Source organism: Chaetodon auriga, chromosome 14 (genome assembly GCF_051107435.1).
Source record: "Chaetodon auriga isolate fChaAug3 chromosome 14, fChaAug3.hap1, whole genome shotgun sequence".
NCBI lineage: Eukaryota > Metazoa > Chordata > Actinopteri > Chaetodontiformes > Chaetodontidae > Chaetodon > Chaetodon auriga.
The window spans coordinates 13,804,665-13,825,429 of record NC_135087.1 but is presented as its reverse complement, the minus strand read 5'-3'; the positions used below and the strand labels follow the sequence as shown (position 1 = coordinate 13,825,429).

The following is a 20,765-nucleotide window of genomic DNA, read 5'->3' as shown; positions in this document are numbered from 1 at the left end:
CACTTTTAGGCACTACAGTGCTTTTTAAACATGCATTTAAAATCTAAAAAGCCAGAACTTGCATTGTCACCGCTCATGCATAAACTGTTTTCTTAATGTGGGTTAGGACTGCAAAGACTTTTAATGAGCCCACAGCTGTCAGAGAGCAATTTTCCTTTTGAGCTGAATTCCTCTTTAATGCATTAGCAGCTGATAGAAAATAATAACTTAGACAAGTATCTTAGACATGAAAGAGGGCAACCAATGCGCAATTTTCCAGTGTCACTGTTTACAATTTGTGTCGCATAAACTCTACATAATTGTACCATAACAAAAGTAGGCGATTGAAGAAAACTTTTTTTGGCCTGTAGCTGCACAGACTTGTAAGAAAGTGTCCAATAATAAATTAGCAATTCACAAAAGGCGTGGAGAAACTTTCTGGGCATTGGCATTTCATTGTTGAAGCCACAAAGCTGTCCCTGAACTGAATGTGTGAGATAAGTGCTTTGGAGCACAAACAAACTGAAACAAAAGAACATGAGGTGGAGATTGGTTCAGTAAGTAAGAGAGGGGGAGGAAGCACTTCTGGCGTCCAAGGGCATCATAAACCGCAGCATGTGTCTGCACAACAATGCCAACAGGGGCGCAAATTCTCCACACGCTGGGAATCGATTTCACACAGAGAGTGGAGGACTTGGAAAGAGGCGTATCGGAGAAACACTGAAATACTGCATCTTGTGTTATTGGATTTGGAGCATTTTAGATTTTTTTTTTTTTTTTTTTTTTTTGAGCATCATCTGCAAGCTGGGGGATCCACTCAAGTGGAGCTTCTAAGAGCCAGACTGAGAACCTGTGGCCAAGGAAAAGAGAGGAAAGAAGAAAAGAGATTGTTCTGGGTTTTATTCCAGAATAAAATATCACAATAAGTGTAATAAGAAAACACTTTCTTTAGCTGGCATAAAATTTGCTCAAACTTCATGATCTAGATGCTGTAATATTCTCCTGACAGGAAAACAGTAAAAGTGAAAATAACACTTACAGTCTGGTCCATATTCAAGTGCAAGGGAGGGAGTCAATAGCTGTGAACCAGTGTGAGACAAACGTGGGCCACACTTGTTTCTCTAAAGCACATACATATTTTATAGTGAATGACAAATGGAGACATCACTGAGGGGTCAGAAAGCAGCAGCATTAGTCCATAAATATCAGAGAGGGCGAGACAGTGGACGGAAGCTGGAAACAGTGTCTCAAATATAAAGCCTTCTTTGGAGATTTAAATGAGAAGTTAAGAAAAACAGCTGCACGCATGCATGTTTATGTTAGACTGATTATCTTCTATTGATTGATTTTTAAAGGGGAATAAAGTTTTCTTTTAGATCAATGAACTTCAAAATATTACAGGAACATCGCAGTGATAAAGGCCACTTAAAGTCAATGGATCCCCTGTGAGTGCATGGCAGTATGACAGGAACATCACAGCGGTTCCACTGCTGCCGTAAAACATCACAAATACCTCTTGTCTTCGCCACTAAGCTCAAATGAGAATGACAATACAGATTAGAGATATTACAGGAGAATAAAAACATCATTATTAAAAAGCACAGATGCATTATTTCCCTGAACATTTAAGAGAAGCCGTACATTATATAAAATGCCATGCAGGTTTTTGTTGTTATGAAGGCTGTAATGGATGTTGGCTCTTGTGCCTCCCACTGCTGACTCCAGCCAAGTTTTTTTTTTTTTTTTTTTTTTCTCACCCCCTTCATTTAATTGAATTCAAAGCATGCGATAGTAGTGACACGCCCCCTAGTGTTTCATGCCTGCCAGCCTCCTGGAGTTCGATAACCTTGCTCTGCGTCCGGGAGCATCACTGAAGGAATGTGAATGTGCGGTTGAATGTCCTCCTCTTGTTGCTAATTGTTGATGCAGCCCCGAGGGTCCCTCGCATGGTGATCAGGGCTCGCCCCCGCTTTCTTCTGATCTCTGTCCGCTCGGACCTACAATGATAAGCACCGAGAACGTCTTGGAGAGGGGAGACCAGCCTTGCATCCGGCTGGAGCCCCTGAAGAACACGCATTTGCCGGGCAAGGCGACGCCGACCGGTGGCAGCTGTGCTGTGTTCGTGGACGGCTGCTCCAAAGTGACAGCCAACGGGGTGCACGACATAGAGGACCGGATTCTGAGGATCACCGGCTACTACGGCTACAACCCGGGCTACTCCAGTCATAGAAGTGAGTGAAAAGAAAACAAAGTATTCCGATGGGATCATCAAAGGATGCGACAATCTCACGCCTGTTTCTGCCAGGTGTGAGATGGCGTCAATTAAAGAGACCGGAATTTTATGAGAATATTATGACAAAAATGTGTGCATAAAGGGATTTTCCTTTAATACAGAACATAAAAACGCAGTTAGTGCAGTGCCGGTGGAGTGTGGAGGAAGAAACAATGCACGACTAAGCTGTCCTTGCAAATTAGTTTTCATTTTAATTCGGCTATTACAAAAACAAAAACAAACAAAAATCTATTTGGAAACTCAGCTAATTGGATTTTAATTAAAGCTATTATGGAGCAATATGATGTCAATCACTGCCAATATCATCTGAAGGCTGGGTGATGCTCTGACCCATCCATCTCTGAGACACAACATGAGAGAAGGAGAGAGACATGCAAAACACGTCTAACTCTACCAGGCTAAGTGTCATGCACAATTGATGCTGCCATTTTTATATTCAGTTTCAAAGTTAATTGTTTAATGTCCAACATCAAACACTCCAGTTGGTGTGAACTCGGCAAACAATCACTCACACTGCAGCCTCATGTTGAATTCCAAATGTTTAATTAAAACAGTCAGTTTCTCAAATGACAAATACAGCAGCTCTTCCTGTGGCGCATGTGAATATCGCCATACCTCCTGACATGCTTGAGCAATAGCAGTGCTTCCATAGGCTAAGTGCCTCTGTAATTTTCATTTGTCAACGTGGTTTTGATTGGTAGAGCAATATCCTGAATTTAGCTGACATGGAGACAATGGCGGGGTTTGGAGGAGAGAGCTGATGGTGCACTTTGTTCAGCGGGGTGATCTTTAAAATCTTACCCTCCAGTTCTGTTTAACTATTGCCATTGCCAGTGGGATTATAGCAGGGGAGGAGGAAGAGCCATTGCTATGCTCTGTGTATGGCCAATTTGTGGTTTTACAAATGGCTTTATGGTAATGAAGCAAGGTGTGCAGCGCAGGATTTCACAAGGTTTGTAGCTTTAGAGCCGTCACTGGTTCTTACCAAGGTGTTACATAATTGGCCCATTCATTGTATTGTGTCATCATTCTTCATTAAAGGTAGGGATGAACTGATGTTTTTCTTTAATAAATCCCCCCAAAAGTGTAATTGCTTGTCTATCTGTGAGCTTCTTGTGTTTCAGATGCTAGTACACTTCACCCCAAATGAATTGGACTTGTCACGTAAGCTCCCTAACATCTCCCTCTGGCTGTTACATAAAAACTCAGCTACAAATTCATGACTTAGAGATACACGTCTGGAAGAGAGATGTACTCCCAGTGTTATGACGTTCCTTCCCAAATCTACCACTCAACCCTTGTACTCTGTGACATAATGCATTACTCTGACACAACTTGCTTTAAGTCTCAAAGGAAATGCGTGCATGCAGATAGGGGCCCCGTTCAATCAAGAACAGTTCCAGCTGAGGCTCTTTTGGATGAGCTGAGCTGCATCTCAGTGGATTTTTAGATTGAGGTTGAGGAAAAGGAAATGAGCCTGTGTCTCATTAACTGCCTCCTGTTTATCAGGAGTGTCAGTTGTAGTAGATTAGCCATGAATGCAATCAGAGACTTTCATTTGAGGTTCATCTGTTTGAGGAATACCTGATGAAAGAGGGACACCCAAAAGTTGAAACTGAAAACAGATCGAACAACTTTAACAGCTCGAGGGCCTCTGAAACAACAGCAGCACTGAGGAACACATGTATGATGTTTAGCTCGGGTACTGAAAGTGATAATAAGCAAATCTAGACTTCTAATACAGTCTTATGTGTACATTTTTGCTAATTATGTCAAATACACCATTGAAAATACAGGCACACATTGAGATGGATCCTTTTAGTAGCTGCACTGACAGAATTCATTGTTGTTCATTGGTTCATTTTCAAAGGTGTAAAAAAATGTTTGCTTATTTTATTGATACTCAAATAGCAAAATCCACCATGTGAATGTCCACTTGTGCTGTGATGAATTAGTTGAGTAATTGATTAGTTGCTTTACAGAAAAAAAATCTCTGACTATTTTGATAGTTAATCAGTGATTTTAGTCATTTTTCAAGCAACATTGCCAAAAATTCATTGGTTCCAGCTTCAAATGTGGAGATTTGCTGCTTTTCTTTGATATATATATATACAATAGTAGACTGAGTATCTTAAGTGTTTTGGACTGTTGTTCAGACAAAATAAATAAATTAAATTGACAACACAACACTGAACGATTGATCAAGCATTTAATGGGCAGATTAATCAATAATGAAAATAAGTGCTTGTTACAGCCCTATTTCTCACTGTACAGGCTGCACATACTGTCCGTCCATTCTCGTTGCCTGCTGTAGACTGTAGCAGAGGAAAATGAAAAGATGAGGTGTCATCCGTGATGTAATTGCAGGTATAAGGAGCAGGTGTGGATTGTAACAGCATCTATACCAAACCTATTAAAGCCAGTGCATCTGTGAGCGGAGGGGTTATTTGATTTGAGAGACATTTCCCATTTGTCTGATAAAATATGCCATCTGTTGCCTTGTGTTTTTTCATCTATCCATCAACTGATTTTTGTGCATGCCAGAGTCAACAGAAGGTATTCCTCAGGGCAGCATACTTGTCACCATATTTCCCGCTTGCACAGCTATTAAACATGCTGTTGCTGGTGCTGTCACTGTGAAGGAGTCGCACTAAATTGCTCGTGCGCTCGCCCGTCCTCCTCATTTCTTCTTAGAGGGAACATGAAAAGCCACAGCGAAACAAAGCAAAGGAATCACATTCCTATGCTTTGTTTCGTTGACACATTTGTAAACTTTGAGTTGAGAATCACACGTCCCTCAATCTGTTGAGTACCAGTTTCCATAAAGGGTAAGACAAAGGCGCACGTAAATAGAACAGTAGGCTCATCCTGCCAAGCCTGTGGGGTAATGATATATTTAGTAAAATTCTGTCGCCAGTTTATTATTGCCACTTGCCATCTGTGTTGAATTAGAAGATGCCTCTAAGGGGGATTTTGGACTACATTTGGTGACAGGGACCAGGCTGTAATACATAGAGTGCAGTTATGATATAATATGTGCAGTGATCAGATACAAGAGTAAGAAGATAAATGTCATTCTAAACAAGCACGGTGCAATATTTCCTGTTGCACCGCTTCATGTAGACACAGCACGACGACAAGAGAAACTGAAATGAAATTAACTTTTTAATTCAGAATAACAAAGGACAGCATATTCTAACAGCAGCCCCACTTGGCTCCTGCTGGCACAGACAACAATAGTGAATGCTTCTTCAGCTTTTCCTAAAAAAAAAAAAAAGCCATCATAATCATTTGCTGTGTATCTTGTTTTGAGTAGCTAATTTAGAAGTCTGGAGTGCCGGCACGCTCCCCGCTGGGCGAACAGGTAAGGTGCAGGGGAGATGACAGGTACTCATAGTGGCAGCCCACTCGGCGCTGTGCAGTGCTGCTCACCGCTGGCATCACAGCAAGACAACAGCACACACAGGCACTCAGAGGAAAATTATGAGAGAAGGGAGTGAAAAAACAAGCATTTATCACTACGGGGTGTGTTTTTATGTGCACTTCAGTCGACAGAGACAGTCTGGAGAGATGTGCAAGGAAAAGAGACATGTTTTCAGATCCATTCGTGCTTGTACTGATCGGTAACTCACTTTGCATTTTTGAAACCATTTAGATCCAATGTTAACAGCAGGTGAATTTTCACTGACTCCCTCAAACATTGCCTCAGACAGTCTTTATGTGCATGGACTTATTTTGGACTGTCCCATTCCCATGCCTGCTCGGCTCAGTGCTATTTATAACCAGCTTCGAATGGGATATGAGCTTTGCCTGAATGACTCTTGGAGTGCTGTTAGTCTCACATGCTTCTGGAAAGGAGCGAAAACACCCTGCAAGTAATGGGTGCAGGAGTCCTCCTCAGGAGTCCCAGAACTGCTGACCTGTCACTCATGCCACCGTGCTTTTAGCCATATAATGTAATACTCTGTGTCAGGTGACAAAATGTTTTGGCTGGTTGCAGCAGTTGGCTGGTTTTCTGTTTTCTCCTGTGAGGAGTTCTCTGTAATCCAAATCAATATTACATAATAGCAGAGCTCAATATATGAAATGTTTGTCATGGCCTCTCCGTCGTGTCGAGCACGCAAACAGTGTTGTCAGCAGCCTAACACTGCCATCTTGTGGTCCTTAAACATAGCAACAACAATAAACCCTCCACATCCTCCAGTGGACTTCCAGACAGTAAATGTCTGTACTTAGTCTAATTGCTACCCAGGATGAACATACATGTCTAAACCACAGCTTGTTGTGACTGCCAAAACCAAAATGATTCTAAAAAAGGAAAAGGTAAAGGGTTACTTCACCCAAAACACTGTAAAGGATATGTATCCACTTTAATGATTCTTTCATCCGACCTTTATCTAAGTCTCAAAGAATCGTCGAGGGCCTGCCATCATTTCCAACTATGTCGGGAATACAGTTAAAACAGAATAAATAAATAAAGATAATGAACAAACAAACAAAAGAACACAACTAAAAACATTCAAGTGTAGTTTGTAATCGTGTAGGTAGGTACAGTCATGTTAAGTCTTATTGTCTTGTAAAATGTTCCAACAGTTATCCCAAAATCAGTGTTTGCATGCCAGACTATGAGCCTCAGCCAGTCCCTTGAATGGATCAAACATGAGTATGAGACCAGTTTAATAAGGAAGTGATGTATGATGGCATGTTGCCATTAAGTTACTTAAGTTAGTTATTAGTATTTGGATAGTTTATGATTTGTTTGTTTGTGTTTTGAAGAACTCAATAACATGTCTTGACTGTATCACAAACTAGGCAGCACTGGGGCCACTTCAAAATCTATTAGCAAGACCTTCATCATTTTAGTTTATGTTGTCTTTAATCAAACGAGCACAAACTGACACAGACTTGTTGGCAAATAATGAAGCTGTCATTCACAGTGCAGCCTGTGCTTTGTTGGAGGCAGCCAGTTACATACACAAATACAAAATGGGGGCCTGACAGTGAATTGCTGGGGCCAGCCAAGATATTTAGTAACCTGACGTACAGGACTGCAACATATGACCCAGTAGCACAGTGGCATGTCAGCAGTTCTGCAACTCCTGAATGGAGAAATATTGCACCACATTACTTGGAAGGTGTTTTTGCCCTGGGGGCTCCTCACAGGCTAATCCAGCCATTTTTTTTTCCAATAATGTCCCTGTCAAAAGTCCATTCACTTCCACTGTTGGCAGAAAATTGTTGAGCATGTGCACCTGTAAAGCCATCCAACATATTCACCACTAGGTGTCCTCATCATCCGCTGTTCGACTACACTGAGTTCAGTTGATGATATGAGGTCCAGTGAATGGAAACACTTCAGTGGCCAGCTTTTGATTTTTGGTCTGTCCAGTTCTCACTACAGCTAAAATCAGCTGCAGATATCATTCATGCCTGTATCTCCCATCCTCCTGCGCTGCTCCTGGTTCTCACTCAGATGTGATGAGTAACAGAGAGGGGCTAAAGACAAAGGAACTCGCACCATAAACTGAGGAGCAGTGGTTAATCTAAATGACAAAAGAGCCTGAATCAGTTCAGTGCGTCAGTACACAGGAGGCCCACTGTTGCTATGGAGGTGAGGAGAGGGGATGCGGGACTATTTTGTGCTTTGATCTGGGATGCAATAGTACCATTGTATTCTTTACATTCAGTTCCCTGGTTATTAGTTACATAGCTAGGCTATCTAAGTAAGGACATGATGTTTGGTTTTTCTTAAAACTCTTTAAAGAGGTGAACGTTCAACTTTATGGTCATTTTGGAGCTGTAGCTCTTGGTGCTGTTGAATTCTAACGCTATGCATTGAGATATGTAAAATGTTTGGTGTTGGATATGATGCTGCTGGGCTGCAAAACGTACAAGTGAATTTGTGAGTTGGTGACAAACTTGTGTCATCCTAAGCTAGAGTTACCTACCCCTACAATATAAAAACACACCATGGAGAAAAGAACAATCACTTTAGGCCCTCTGCCTAATATTTGAAATTGGACTGCGGCCTCCTGTAGCGCCCATGCTCCAGGTATTTCTCCTAATCTGCTAGCGATTAGCATCCTGGTCTGTGCTGACTGGATCGTTTTGCTGTCCCCTCCCTGTCTAGCTGTTGGCTCCACTCATCAGCAGTGCTATTTTTAAGTTTAACCCTCCTTGTCTCAGGGGATCCATACCCCCAGCTCATCCCCTGCTTACGCCTGATCAAACATTCATTTCAGCCCCGCTTGCATCACACACTTAATGCAAAAACATTTTAATCAAGCCTCATTGTCACGACATCATTTAATGCATTTGCATTAGCGTTGCACTTTGTGACCATGGGCATTAACTGATGCTTTGTCAAAGAATCTCCTCAATATTAAATTGCATTCAAACAAATTCATTACCATGGTGTTACTGGAACGTGGTCCTGCACATTTTGCCATTGTAATAAACAGCCAACTGATAACTGTGCTGTCTTTCACAGCCTGAAGAATGCACGGAGAAGTAGTCTGATCTGCTATGCTCTCTATAGACGTGCCAGAGACAGACAGGAAGGGGGCTCAGGGTGATATAAAGGCAGAGATCCTGGTGCAAACATGAGTGCGAAATAACACACATTTAGTATTCTTAACAAACCACTGTAGACAAATGGCCATTACGCTTATATTGCACTTTGAGTGTTTTCTCTTTCTTGGGTCTTAGTGCTGTTGCTCCCGGCTTGGCTAGTATTGATTTTACTGATGAGAGGGCAAGCATAGCATAGCATAGGTTATATTAAGATGATATTATTGACTGCAAGTCCTCATGTGTCTGACTGCATACACTAGATACTGATATGTCTTTGATTCAGAGGCCTGAACGATATTTCAGTCCATTAAATCCTCAGGTAGATAAACCACAGCTAGAGATAGAATGGTCTGAGGGCTTTTCTTGAGATGGAAACTCCTGACCACAGTCCTGAGGGTGACTCACATGGCCCAGACTGACCCTCCTCAGGTCCACACTGGGGGCTGATGAAAAGGTTCCCCATGACTGTGCAATGGTAATGCCAAAAGTTTGGAAGTCTTTTATTAAAGTCATTACAATGCTAATATTTAATGTGAAAACACTCCATTAACTGCACAGAAATTTGTACCTCGGTAAAAGTGATTAAGCATCTGTCGAAAGTGCTTACAGCTTAAGTAATGAAGCGTAGCATTTGTTCAAGCAGAGCACTGAAGCTGCGCCTGCATTTGCTGATTGGCATCAGCTGTTTCATTCATGCTTCATAGTCACTGGCTCGCTTTCAGCCATGTGGCAATCAACTAACTAATAACATCATATTCATGCAGGTGTGCAGTGCCACCAACATAATGCGACACTTTTCACTATTGTTGATGCACTCATAACAACACTGTCTGCTGAGGAGAATAGGTCTAACCCTCGTTGCTGCTCAGGCTTTTACAGAGCTCCCTCATAACACGGAGCCTTTTCTACCAATCTAAGTGCACTGGTGAAATGATTTGTTGTGACCTCTAAGGTAATTAACTCTAAGCCTTGTGGCTATACTTACAGGCCCCAACATTTACTGAGTCCAAGTTTCTGACACTTACCTGAAGCCCAGTGAGTTTGGGTGGTTGGAGCCACAACTCCCGACAAGCAACAGTAAATTTCATATTGTACTTTCATCATGTGGGTGATCCAAATGCTGCTCAATCTAACTATTGTTGGCAAGTTTAAAGTCTAGCAAAGCATCATATGTTCCAAACTCAGTGCAGTTTTGGCATGTACAGTCTTCTCATTCCCAACCATAAGATGGATTTGATGTGAAATAATAGTATCATATTTCCCTCTAAAATGTAATAGAATAATACAGAAACAGCTCAAATTTTACTGAAGAGTAGTTTGGTCTGGAGAATGTGTGTATGATCAGAGTAGGAGGAAAGAGCTTCAGCATAATGACAGTGGCACTTAAAAATGTGTTCCTTTTAAAAATATTTGAGCTAGTTTGTATCGCTTTCTCCTTTGTGGTGTCATTGGAAGACAAAAATATCATTTGGGAGCATATCATAGTAGCAATGTGTATGTGTTGTGAGTGTGGGCAGATGTCCCCTTATCTCTTTTCTAAATACCAAGAGCATCTGGATTACTTCAGTGGATGAAAGAATTTACATGTACAGAGTAGGACTGTGATGTCTTTGTGATCATTTGATTCATGCTGCAGTGGTAAAAGCAACAGGAAAGAGCTCTCAAGGAGTACTGAAGAGCAGGAGATGTGCCAAGCAGACAGACAGACAGGGGCATTTGAAGACAGGACAATAATATATATATATATATATATATATATATATATATATGGGGGGAGGAAGGGGTGAGAAGCGCCTGGTCAGGTAGAAAAGACAGGGGGGGAGGAGGAAGGCGAAAAGGAGGGGGCAGCAGCTAACGCAGCATAATTAGCTTGGGCTGCTTGGTTACCTTCCAAACAAAGCTGCTGATTTGTGGAGCAGAAGAAGAGGAGGGGGGAATCAAGAGAGAGAGAGTCAGAGAGAGAGAGGAGAGAGAGAGAGAGAGAAGAGGAGGGGTGAGATTGAAAGAGATGAGGGGAGTGATTGCACCATGCCATACACACTTGAATCTCAGTCTCCCTTGGAGACAGTGGCAGCGCTGGATCACGGCATGACAGTGCAACAGTAGAGTCTCCACTTCACTGCACTTCCACTGAGCTATCTCCACTGAGCTGTGTCACTATCCATACAGACAGAGAGACAGAGAGAGGGCACCAGTAACAGAGCACTGGGCTGGAGAGGAACGGAGAGTTGGGACTGGAGTGCTGGGAAGAAGACAGAAGAGTTGACAGGGATCTGGGAAGAGGGGGGCCAATCAAGAGTGTGAAGAAGAAGCGGAGGAGTCGGGAATCTGAGGATGCACGGAGCGAGCAGGAGGAGCTGCTGAGCGTGCAGCAGCAGCCCGTGCACACTTACACACTCTTTCACACACACACACACACACACACGCACACACACACACACACTTCCCAGGGAAGGACAGTGTGTTGTGCACTCAGTGGAGGATGAAGAAGCACTCAGCCCGAGTGGCTCCTCTCAGCTCGTACAGCACTCAGGTCCTGACCTGCCCCATCTCTGAAGGTAAACTGAAAGAAGCAGAGAGGCCCAACACAATACCAAACTGTCTGTTTGATGTGTATGTGTTAGCATTAGCTCAGATACGCTGCTTAAAACTATCGAGCACTTTTGGATTAATTGGTTTTTAAAAGGTGATGACATCTTATTTCTCATAAGGCATCATACGCGCTGACATGTCATATATGTTGTTCACATGAAATACAGATAGAGTGCCGTGAATGTGTTCTGCTTTACTCAGTTGTGTGCTGGATTTGAACATGTGACATCAGAAATTAAGATTAAGATTGAATGATTTCACCAGGACTTTGTGACTGTTCTCCTCCAGACGTTCAGATGTCAATTGTGTTTACAGGAAGTATAGCTGTCGCAGTAGCATGTGTGTTGTGTGTTTGGTTGTTTTTGGCCCTGCGTGGCCCAGCACTGATGTACAAAACAAACAGGTCTGTTCACCTGTTCACCTGTCCTTCCTTCATCTAACTAACTAATCAGTATCATCACAACCGTGCCACATATTTTGACCTCATTTAGATAAAGCTGTTTGACCTGTCGTAAGCCTGCCTAACGCTGCAGATGTAACTGTGAGCTTCATATTGGATTGAGCAGGAGTCCATCCATCAATGTCACTGGCATGCAGCGTCAGTGGTGGGGATAAAACACAGAATGGATTGAAATGCGAGGTTTGAGCAGCATACTGCGTCACACAAAGTGGATAAGCTCCGTTAATGGGTGCCAGGAGTGAATGCAGCACTTTGATTTCTGTAATGAAATGGCTTGACGTTAACGCTTTCAAATACATCTTTTTTCAGTCACAGTGAGTGAGTCAGCCTTTCCATATATGAAAATATACATTTTTCAGAGTGTTAAGTGTAGTACTAGTCAGCAGTATGGCGTACAAATAGCTTTAAAAAGTTGTTTTTTGATCATGTCTGTGGATTCTTGTTTGGCAGAAGTGTTGTTTCTTTAATTAAGCAAATATTCTCACTCTTGTCAGTGTCGATATTTGAATGTTTTGGCATTTATTCATAATCATTCACACATGATGACATCAGAACTACAAAACCTTTGGAAAAGAAAATTGGACTCATAATTATGCACCAAATGATTTCTGACAGCTGGTGCTCGATTAATAAGTCTAAATAATTTAAGACTCAGTAATCTGAGCACTTTTCCAAACAAGTACACTTGTTATTCTGATTTGACTGAAATTAACTTCAAATAGCACTTTTTCTCCTTCAGTAGTGTTTCACTGCAATACTGTGTTCACAGTCTATGCGTATGAGGGATTACTGTTCCCTTGGAAACTTTTCAGAAACAATATATTTGTCGGCACTAACACTGTTATGAGAATACAATTCTGGCCATGAGAGCTTCTGTTATGAGGCAGGGCAACAGTAGAGTTATAATAGTACTGCATCTTGGAACCATATCAGCCTGTAGTGGCTCTTACGTCGGGACAGAAGAGCCTGTATCCAGCGCTAAAAGCTTCAGGTTTTGTCACTGCTATGAATCACAAACCATCGAGCTTGGTGGATGAGGAGAGACATAAAGAAAAAAGGACAAAAGAGCTGCTTCTCTCTTGCAGAAATTTCAGATCTCAGTTTTCCAGTTAGCAACCCACCAGGCTCATTAGGTTGATTAAGAATCCTTGCTGTGACAGAATGCAATTAGACCAAATCCCTCGATGATCCTGTGGAAAAGAGACTGTATCAGTGTTGAACATTTTGCTTTCACCACATACCAGATCTGCTTCCAGTGGGGGTATACTGTGAGGTGAAACATTTTATCTGAGGCTTTTACCTCAGAGACTTTCTTTTTTCTTTCTTTTTCTTTTTTGAGGTTATAGTCTGGAGCCTAATGTACTGAAGTGAACTAATCAGTGGAAGACATCATCAGTTTTACACATTTTGGATGGTAAAGGTTTTGTCACTTATAGTTTAAAGGTTTTTATCTCTTGCTTCAAACACTGTACTGTGAGCTGCAGTGATGCAGTGGTGGAGAGTAACAAATTACATTTACTCAAGTAATCTACTTTGAGGTACTTGTACTTCACTTAAAGTTATGCTACTTTACACATATACAGTTTTACAGGACCGTTTTCTGCAGAGGGAATATGCTTCCTTTGATACTTTAATTATATTTAGTTGATTGTACTCATGTACTTTGGCATAATTGGGATCTTAAATGCAAGACTCTTACTTGCAATGGGACATTTTCACATTGTGGTGTTGGCTGCTATGCTGACCACTTTTTACAGGACTGCACTGGCGTGACTCTAATCTGTGATTTATATTCATATTTTTTGGGTGACAGCTACAGTCATCACTTAGCTGTAATACCCTTTCTAGTTGCCAGCAATGATCTCTTACATTTATTAAGCTTGTAAAGTAAGTTTGGCAAGACTGTGTAGTTAGTGCTAGTTAGTTCTTCTCTTAATGAAAGAAGTGGCCCTGCGTGTAAAATGGTATTTGCTTCTCTTTATATCCGGTAAACAGGATGGACACAGGCTGTTATGATGATACAAAGAGGCATCGCATCGCTGTAAATGCTTTACTGGAAATGGAACTGCTGCCAATGTTACTTTGTCAAAGAGTTTTTCTTCTCCACACACTATATTAGTGGTTTATCTTAATGAGAAAAATATTTTTTTTTACCTTTTTTGTTGGTTTGATCCACTTTCAATAGACCTGCCAGTGAATAATACTTGCTGTACACTCATCACTTGATTTCCTGCTGAGGTCTCATTGTAGATAACAAACAAAAGACTACCAGATGCAATAATGATCACCCCTGAGATGCCCTGCTACTGTAGAGGGGAGATATTACAAATTCCAGTGCTTGCAGGGCTTTTCTATCTGTAGCCATGGTGGGAATGGCAGAGCTTCACGTGCTGAGCTAGCAAAGAGAGTACAGGCAGCAGACATCCAGCACATGTCATCTTTTATTCCTGCCCTGGTGTAAATTGATCGTGCTGTTGAAAGTTAAAGAACGGATCTGAGCTCTCACAAAATGCTCACACACACAGCACTTCACATAATATACAGCCCAGTTGAGGTCTAGAAGCCCCTGCAGTCCATTAAGGCGCTGGGCCAGATCAACCATGCATCACTTCTATCTATCTATCTATCTATCTATCTATCTATCTATCTATCTATCTATCTATCTATCTATCCAAGTGTATGTAATTTTGGTGTCTGGTGATGGTATCGAAACATGAAACATTTTCACAGCAGGAATGTACTATCAGTGAAAACAGTGGCTGTCAAGGTTGACATGACTTTCTCGTGGAATGTCATGTGGTTAGGTTTGCTCTTGCTTGCTTTGCATCAGGTTTCTGTGCCCACCTGACTACAATGGGTCTAGGCTACAGTATGTGCTGCATCATGAGGCGACAAAGCTATTTAGGACATGTACAGCCACAGTGCAAACCCAACACATTTTAAACAAGCCTTGCCTTATACATTAGTGCCTTTACAGCAAGAAATGCAAATTGTGGTAGTGATCACTGAGAACAGTTGATCGATAAATGCTTATATGTGGGACCCCAGTGAGGGAGACACAAGCTACATCCTATACAGTAATACAAAGCATGCAGAATATGTAAGGTTTGTCTGTTGTAAATGGTTTAGGAACAGGGACGTGTGTTGTTGTACTGTACAGCAGTGCCAATAGATTTTAGATTAGCATGTTAGCATGCTTGCACTAGCTAATTAAAACAACACACAAGGTACAGCTGAGGATGAATGTAGGTATTTGGTCAGAAACCAAAGTATTAGACAAACTGAAATTTTGACCTGATGAGTTTAACTTTTAACTAAAAGCCAAAAATGTCAATCTCTTGGTCCAGTAGGATCATGAATGTTTGAACAAAATTTCAATTTAACAGTTGTTGAGAGATTTCAGTCTGGACCAAAGTGGGAAACGGAACAAGCATGTAGAGATCCCACAATACACTTTTTCTTATTGTGTTTTCTTCTGTTGTCTCCCATCAGGAGAGGACGGTTCAGAGTCTCATGCAGAGACACCAGGCAGCGAGACCAGTGGAGAGAGCCGGTCCTATCAAACATGTACCAACACCGCTCTGAAGGTGCTGGGTGGCCTGCTGATGGTGCTGTGTGTCTCCTCCTCCTGGGTGGGTACCACTCAGGTGGTTAAGGTGACCTTTCAGTCATTTTCCTGTCCCTTCTTCATCTCCTGGTTCAGCAGCAACTGGAACATTCTCTTCTTCCCCATCTACTACTCTGGACATGTGGTTATCACAAGGGAGAAGCAGACCCCCATACAGAAATTCAGGTAATCCGCCAACACATTTTGTATTTCTGAAAATCCGTTCCAGTAAACTTTTTCAATATGTGTGCTCACCAGTGTTCACGTGATTAGACAGTTTTTTGCTGTATTATTACTGTGGTGGAATAAAAATTAGATAGGCAAGTCAATAAATAAAACGAGAAATAGTCACCTACTAAAATAAAGCCCAAAGCAAAAGAATTCAAGTATTTTGGGATCTTGTTTGTCAGTCACAGTAATGTGTAGTGTCAGATGGACAGGCAAATTCATCAGCAGTAATATGGGCATTGTACCAGGGCATTGTCGTGAAGAGAGAGTTCAGCGGGTTAGGTAAAGCTTTCGATTTACCAGTCTATCTATGTTACAACCCTCACCTATGGTCAGGAGCTTTGAGTAGTGACTGAAAGAATGAGATTGCAGATACAGGCAGCTAAAATTAGTTTTTCCCCTAGGGTGCCTGAGCTCACCCTTAGAGATAGGGTGAGGAGTTCAGACATCAGAAGGGAGCTTGGAGTAGAGCCACTGCCCATTGGCATCAAAGGGAGCCAGTTGAGGTGATTCGGACATCTGATCAAGATGGCTCTTGATCACCTCCTCTTGGACGTTTTCCAGCCACGTCCAACTGGTAGGAGACCCCGGGGCAGATTAAGTACACGATGGAGTGATTATATGTCTTATCTGGCCTGAGAATTCCTCAGGATCTCCTAAAAGGACCTGGACATCAGAACTACCTTGCTTAGCCTCACCACAACCCATCCCTGGATAAGCAGAAGAAAATGATCGATAGATAGATGAATAAAATAAAGTAATAAGCTCACTCTAAACTGTGTAGTGAAAGTATAACAAGACTATCTTAAGTACCAAGTATCAGCTTAGCAGCTCCAGTTGCTCCACTAACCATTGCTGCTGTTTATACTCAATTGAAAAAAAAAATGTAAACAATCCAATTCTTCATGAGGAACCTGACATCTAAGCAACCGACATTGGCATCATCAAAGCATGATCCCCTTGTTAGCAAGGCTAAAAGCCTAAGAAACAAAGACCAAGAGGAAAAACAGGTTGACATGACTTGCTTTACCATTCTGTGGTTTGTTCAGGGAGTGCAGTAAGCTCTTTGGGGAAGATGGGATGACTCTCAAGCTTTTTGTAAAGAGGACAGCACCCTTCTCAATCCTGTGCACATTGACCAACTACCTGTACCTCCTGGCCTTGAAGAAGCTGACTGCCACTGATGTGTCTGCCCTCTACTGCTGCCACAAGGCCTTCGTCTTTCTCTTGTCCTGGATTGTCCTGAAGGACAGGTTCATGGGCGTTCGGGTCTGTATGAAAACACCAGCACTAGCAGCAATGTATTCGATGACTGTTTTTCTTTCTTCTGGCGAGTTCTAATGCCAGTGATGTCTCTGAATCTCTACGTGCAGATTGTTGCAGCCATAATGGCCATCACAGGTATAGTCATGATGGCTTATGCTGACGGTTTCCATGGTGATTCCTTTGTGGGTGTGGCATTGGCTGTGGGCTCAGCTTCAACATCGGCTCTCTACAAGGTTAGACCACCAAGCACATTACGGGTCAAACCATTTGCGTGATTGTCTTTGCACTGACTTTAAATACTTACCTAGCCAGTGGTGTAAATTGCCAGTTGTATCCTCACCATCCAGGTGCTGTTCAAGATGTTCCTGGGCAGCGCCAACCTCGGAGAAGTGGCTCACTTCCTTTCCACCATGGGCTTCTTCAATCTCATCTTTATCTCCTGTGTGCCCCTCATCCTCTACCTCACCAAGGTAGAGCACTGGGGATCACTGTCCTCACTGCCCTGGGGATACATGTGTGGACTGGCAGGACTCTGGCTGGGTGAGAGTGCATACGCATCCAAGAATGAGGGTCATGGTTTTACCCATGTGTTCACATGTGCCACTACCCAATCTGTACATCCTGCCCCCTAAGATGATACATTTAAATTGCTTGGTTTGTCTGACCAGAGGTAGAAGAAAAGTTAAGGGATCACTGAAGTTATCACAGTTCATCCTGAGGGGAACATGAATGTGTGGACAAAAGTTCATGGGAATCCATCCAATACCCTAATCTGAACTCCTGGCATATTTACTGAGAAAAAATACTTCACAAATGAGCAAAATTGGTCAAATTCCACCAAATCTGTTGATTGATTAATCCATTTACTGAATAATTTCTGTGTTTTCAAGATCTTTCATGTCTTTTACAGTGTTCAACATCTTGGTCCATGTTGGTGTGGTGCTGACGTACCCCATTCTCATCTCCATAGGGACACTGCTCAGTGTGCCAGGCAATGCAGGTAAGGTTTCTTTGTGTGGTTCAAGTATTACCTCCAATATACTGGTTGTTATTTCTTGATTACTGGAAATGAACATGATTATGAAAATGAGAGTAAAGGGCCACACATACTGTGATTTTGTCTTGAGAGGTCAGCACTTCAGGCCACTGTCGCAAAAAGATTACACAGCAAGTCTGCCTCTTTCATCCTGGAAACCCAATCATCAATGTGCCCAAACAGACCCTGCAACTATTCTCTCACTGAGGGAGGATCAGGTTGCCAAGGCAACACTAAATGCCTGCAGACGAGTTCTTTTCCTTAACCATGATGGACTATGAAGGTCAATGGGTTATGGCAACTTGTCCCTGAACTCCAGAAAGCAAAGACACGGGGGATAAAGTGGATCGCTTGTGCTGATTATAAGCCGCATTTGCTACACTTATCCCCTACAGCCGCAGTGTCCTGTGGTTTATCTTACTTTATGTAATTAATCTCAGTTTGTTTTTGTTTTTCCCCACCCTCCTTCTCTGTCCTGCACTTCGGCTCCCTATTTTGTTCTTGTCTTTCTTTCACCTGCTGTAGCCGTAGATGTTTTGAAACATGAGGTGATCTTCAGCATGGTGCGCCTAGCAGCCACCTGCATCATCTGCCTGGGCTTCTTGCTCCTGCTGCTGCCAGAGGAGTGGGACTCTGTCACGTTGCGTTTCCTGGCCAACATTGCAGACAAGAAGTCGGAAGAACACGGCGAGGAGCTCACAGAGTCCAGTGTCAACACTCGCAGCCGCAGTCGAGCAAACGGAGCTGTCTCCATTCCCTTGGCATGACACGACTGAGGTCCTCTGTTAACAAGTTTTGAAGCCTTGTCTGCTCATGTTCTCCCATTGCCCACCCAGGAGGTGTGGCGGGATGTTAGGTCCATGTGGACTCTCTATCAGGAAAGCAGAAAGTATTGTCTTGAACTTTAAGATGGAGCTGAGTCTGTGTCTCTGCCACTTCACTGCAGGAGGGGAAACCAAGAACATTTATGGATCTTGCAAACTGAAAGGATGGAAAGTGTTATTTACTTTCTTGAAATACTTGCCACGCTCAGTCCTGTTCCTCGCACGCACCTAAACCAAGAGCTGTCTGTCCTCCCTTGACCTGCTCTGCGGACTGTATTCTGTGAATATAAATATTGGCAGGGCCAGTTTGGCTCAATCTTATATGTATTTATGATATTTATTTAGAGCTGTATCAATAAGAGTATTATTTTAAGTCTTATTGAATAGTATTATATACAAGAATGGCAATTATATTGTGTGTAATGTACAGGTTATTTTGTTTTTTAATAAAGGATTTAAAACCCACATTCGTAGCAGTTTACTGCTAGTTGTTGTAGTTGCTATTTGAACTCAGGACCATGTGCATGTGGTTAAGTTTTTTAACAACATTTTGGAACATCTTTTTTTCTTGGTTGCTGTTGCCCAAATAAGCATCGGCAAAGATGCGTACTTTGCTGATGCCGCTGGCAAAGCTTCACAGGTTCACATTAAACCAGCTGAACCATACTGATGATCCATAAGACAGAAATAGAGATTAGGGTCCCACTTGCATTGAGGACTGTAGCCACAATTTAGACACAGGACACCGTGGTCATGTCCCTGGAGGTTTTAGCAACATTGGGAGGAATTTATATTTTACAAACAAAATACTCATTTATCCTCCTACCCTCAATATAGATAAGGAAAAACATAGCAAAAAACTGCTTGAAAGGTTAGCAGCCCTATAAGAACATGTAAGTAATGTTGTTTTAGCTATCTACTTGTATCATGGCCAAGTATTTTTGCAGAACTAAGCGGTGTGATTCATACAATATTAGTAATCAGTAAAGTGCACTGCATTGATTTAGCGGCAGTGACTGTGCAGAATTTTCCTGGCCATATGATGCAATGCTTTTCTGTAGTGCACTTAGCTGTCACGAACTAACACACATACACACACTGCAAAATGAAGAAGATTGAGAACGATTGTTTCTAGTATAATTTATCCTCTCTCACAGTTATACACAATCTGTGGTAATAATGCATGCCTATATTACTGGCAATGGAAAACACCCATGAGACATATTTTGCCTGTGGAGCATCTGACTGTGATAGGCACTTGTCAAAATGTCTTTCTGGAGTCGCATAACATGGTGGCAAAATTACATTTTAGTCCAAATAGTGTTACTGAGATGATGATGATGGTGTCAGAGGAATAATTTGTCTCTCAAACACACACACTCACACACTCACACTCCCAAGAGTCTAACACCATAGTGCTATTATGGTTGCCAGAGTGCAGTCAGTGAGTTGAGACCTCTAATGAAGCATTTGCTGAGGTGACAGTTTCAGCTAAACAACTGCAGTGGCATTTTAACATATTAAAATAAATGGGCTAGAAGAAGCAGAGGAATTTAAAATGCTCAAATCTTTATTCCATGATACAGTAGTTATGCTGCTGCCACCCAGAGGGATGCTTATAAGAGATGTTAATCAGGAAAAAGGCCTTATGGAGAGGAAGCAAAATGCATTTAGCCATGATAACAAATTTTTGTACACATACTTAGATATCGGGTAGACAGAGTATACGCAAAATCTGAAAATAGAGAAGGAAAGACAGGAGTTACAAAGAATTACAAAACACTGGTACAAGGTCTGGTCATATTACAGGTTGAATGCCAGTCAGCATCATTTACTAAAAACGGCCAGCAATGAGCACTTTTAAAAGTAACATGAGACAATAGTAGTGCTCCAAAAAGGCCAAACCG

At 42.0% G+C, this 20,765-nt stretch overlaps 1 protein-coding gene across 2 annotated transcripts; it reads left to right on the top strand.

Moving 5' to 3' along the window:
* The first annotated feature begins 1,822 nt into the window (after window positions 1–1,822).
* On the top strand, window positions 1,823–19,324 carry slc35f4 (solute carrier family 35 member F4). Of its 2 annotated transcripts, none has more exons than XM_076748804.1 (7): window positions 1,823–2,210; window positions 15,390–15,690; window positions 16,782–17,001; window positions 17,106–17,231; window positions 17,346–17,538; window positions 17,909–17,998; window positions 18,560–19,324. In XM_076748804.1, the coding sequence occupies exons 1-7, from the start codon at window positions 1,982–1,984 to the stop codon at window positions 18,799–18,801; spliced, it is 1,401 nt and encodes a 466-aa protein (XP_076604919.1). In that variant the 5' UTR covers window positions 1,823–1,981; the 3' UTR covers window positions 18,802–19,324. The 2 variants fall into 2 exon arrangements, with proteins under 2 accessions (XP_076604919.1, XP_076604920.1); XM_076748805.1 differs by lacking the exon at window positions 1,823–2,210 and adding an exon at window positions 10,896–11,403 and having other exon boundaries at window positions 18,560–19,322.
* Window positions 19,325–20,765: the final 1,441 nt, after the last annotated feature.

Excerpts from the sequence above, each read along its gene's own strand:
- slc35f4 (XM_076748804.1), top strand. The coding sequence starts at position 1,982 with ATGATAAGCACCGAGAACGTCTTGGAGAGGGGAGACCAGCCTTGCATC. Across the intron at positions 15,691-16,781 it reads ACCCCCATACAGAAATTCAG|GGAGTGCAGTAAGCTCTTTG; the intron begins GTAATCCGCCAA and ends TGGTTTGTTCAG. Across the intron at positions 17,999-18,559 it reads CAGTGTGCCAGGCAATGCAG|CCGTAGATGTTTTGAAACAT; the intron begins GTAAGGTTTCTT and ends CACCTGCTGTAG.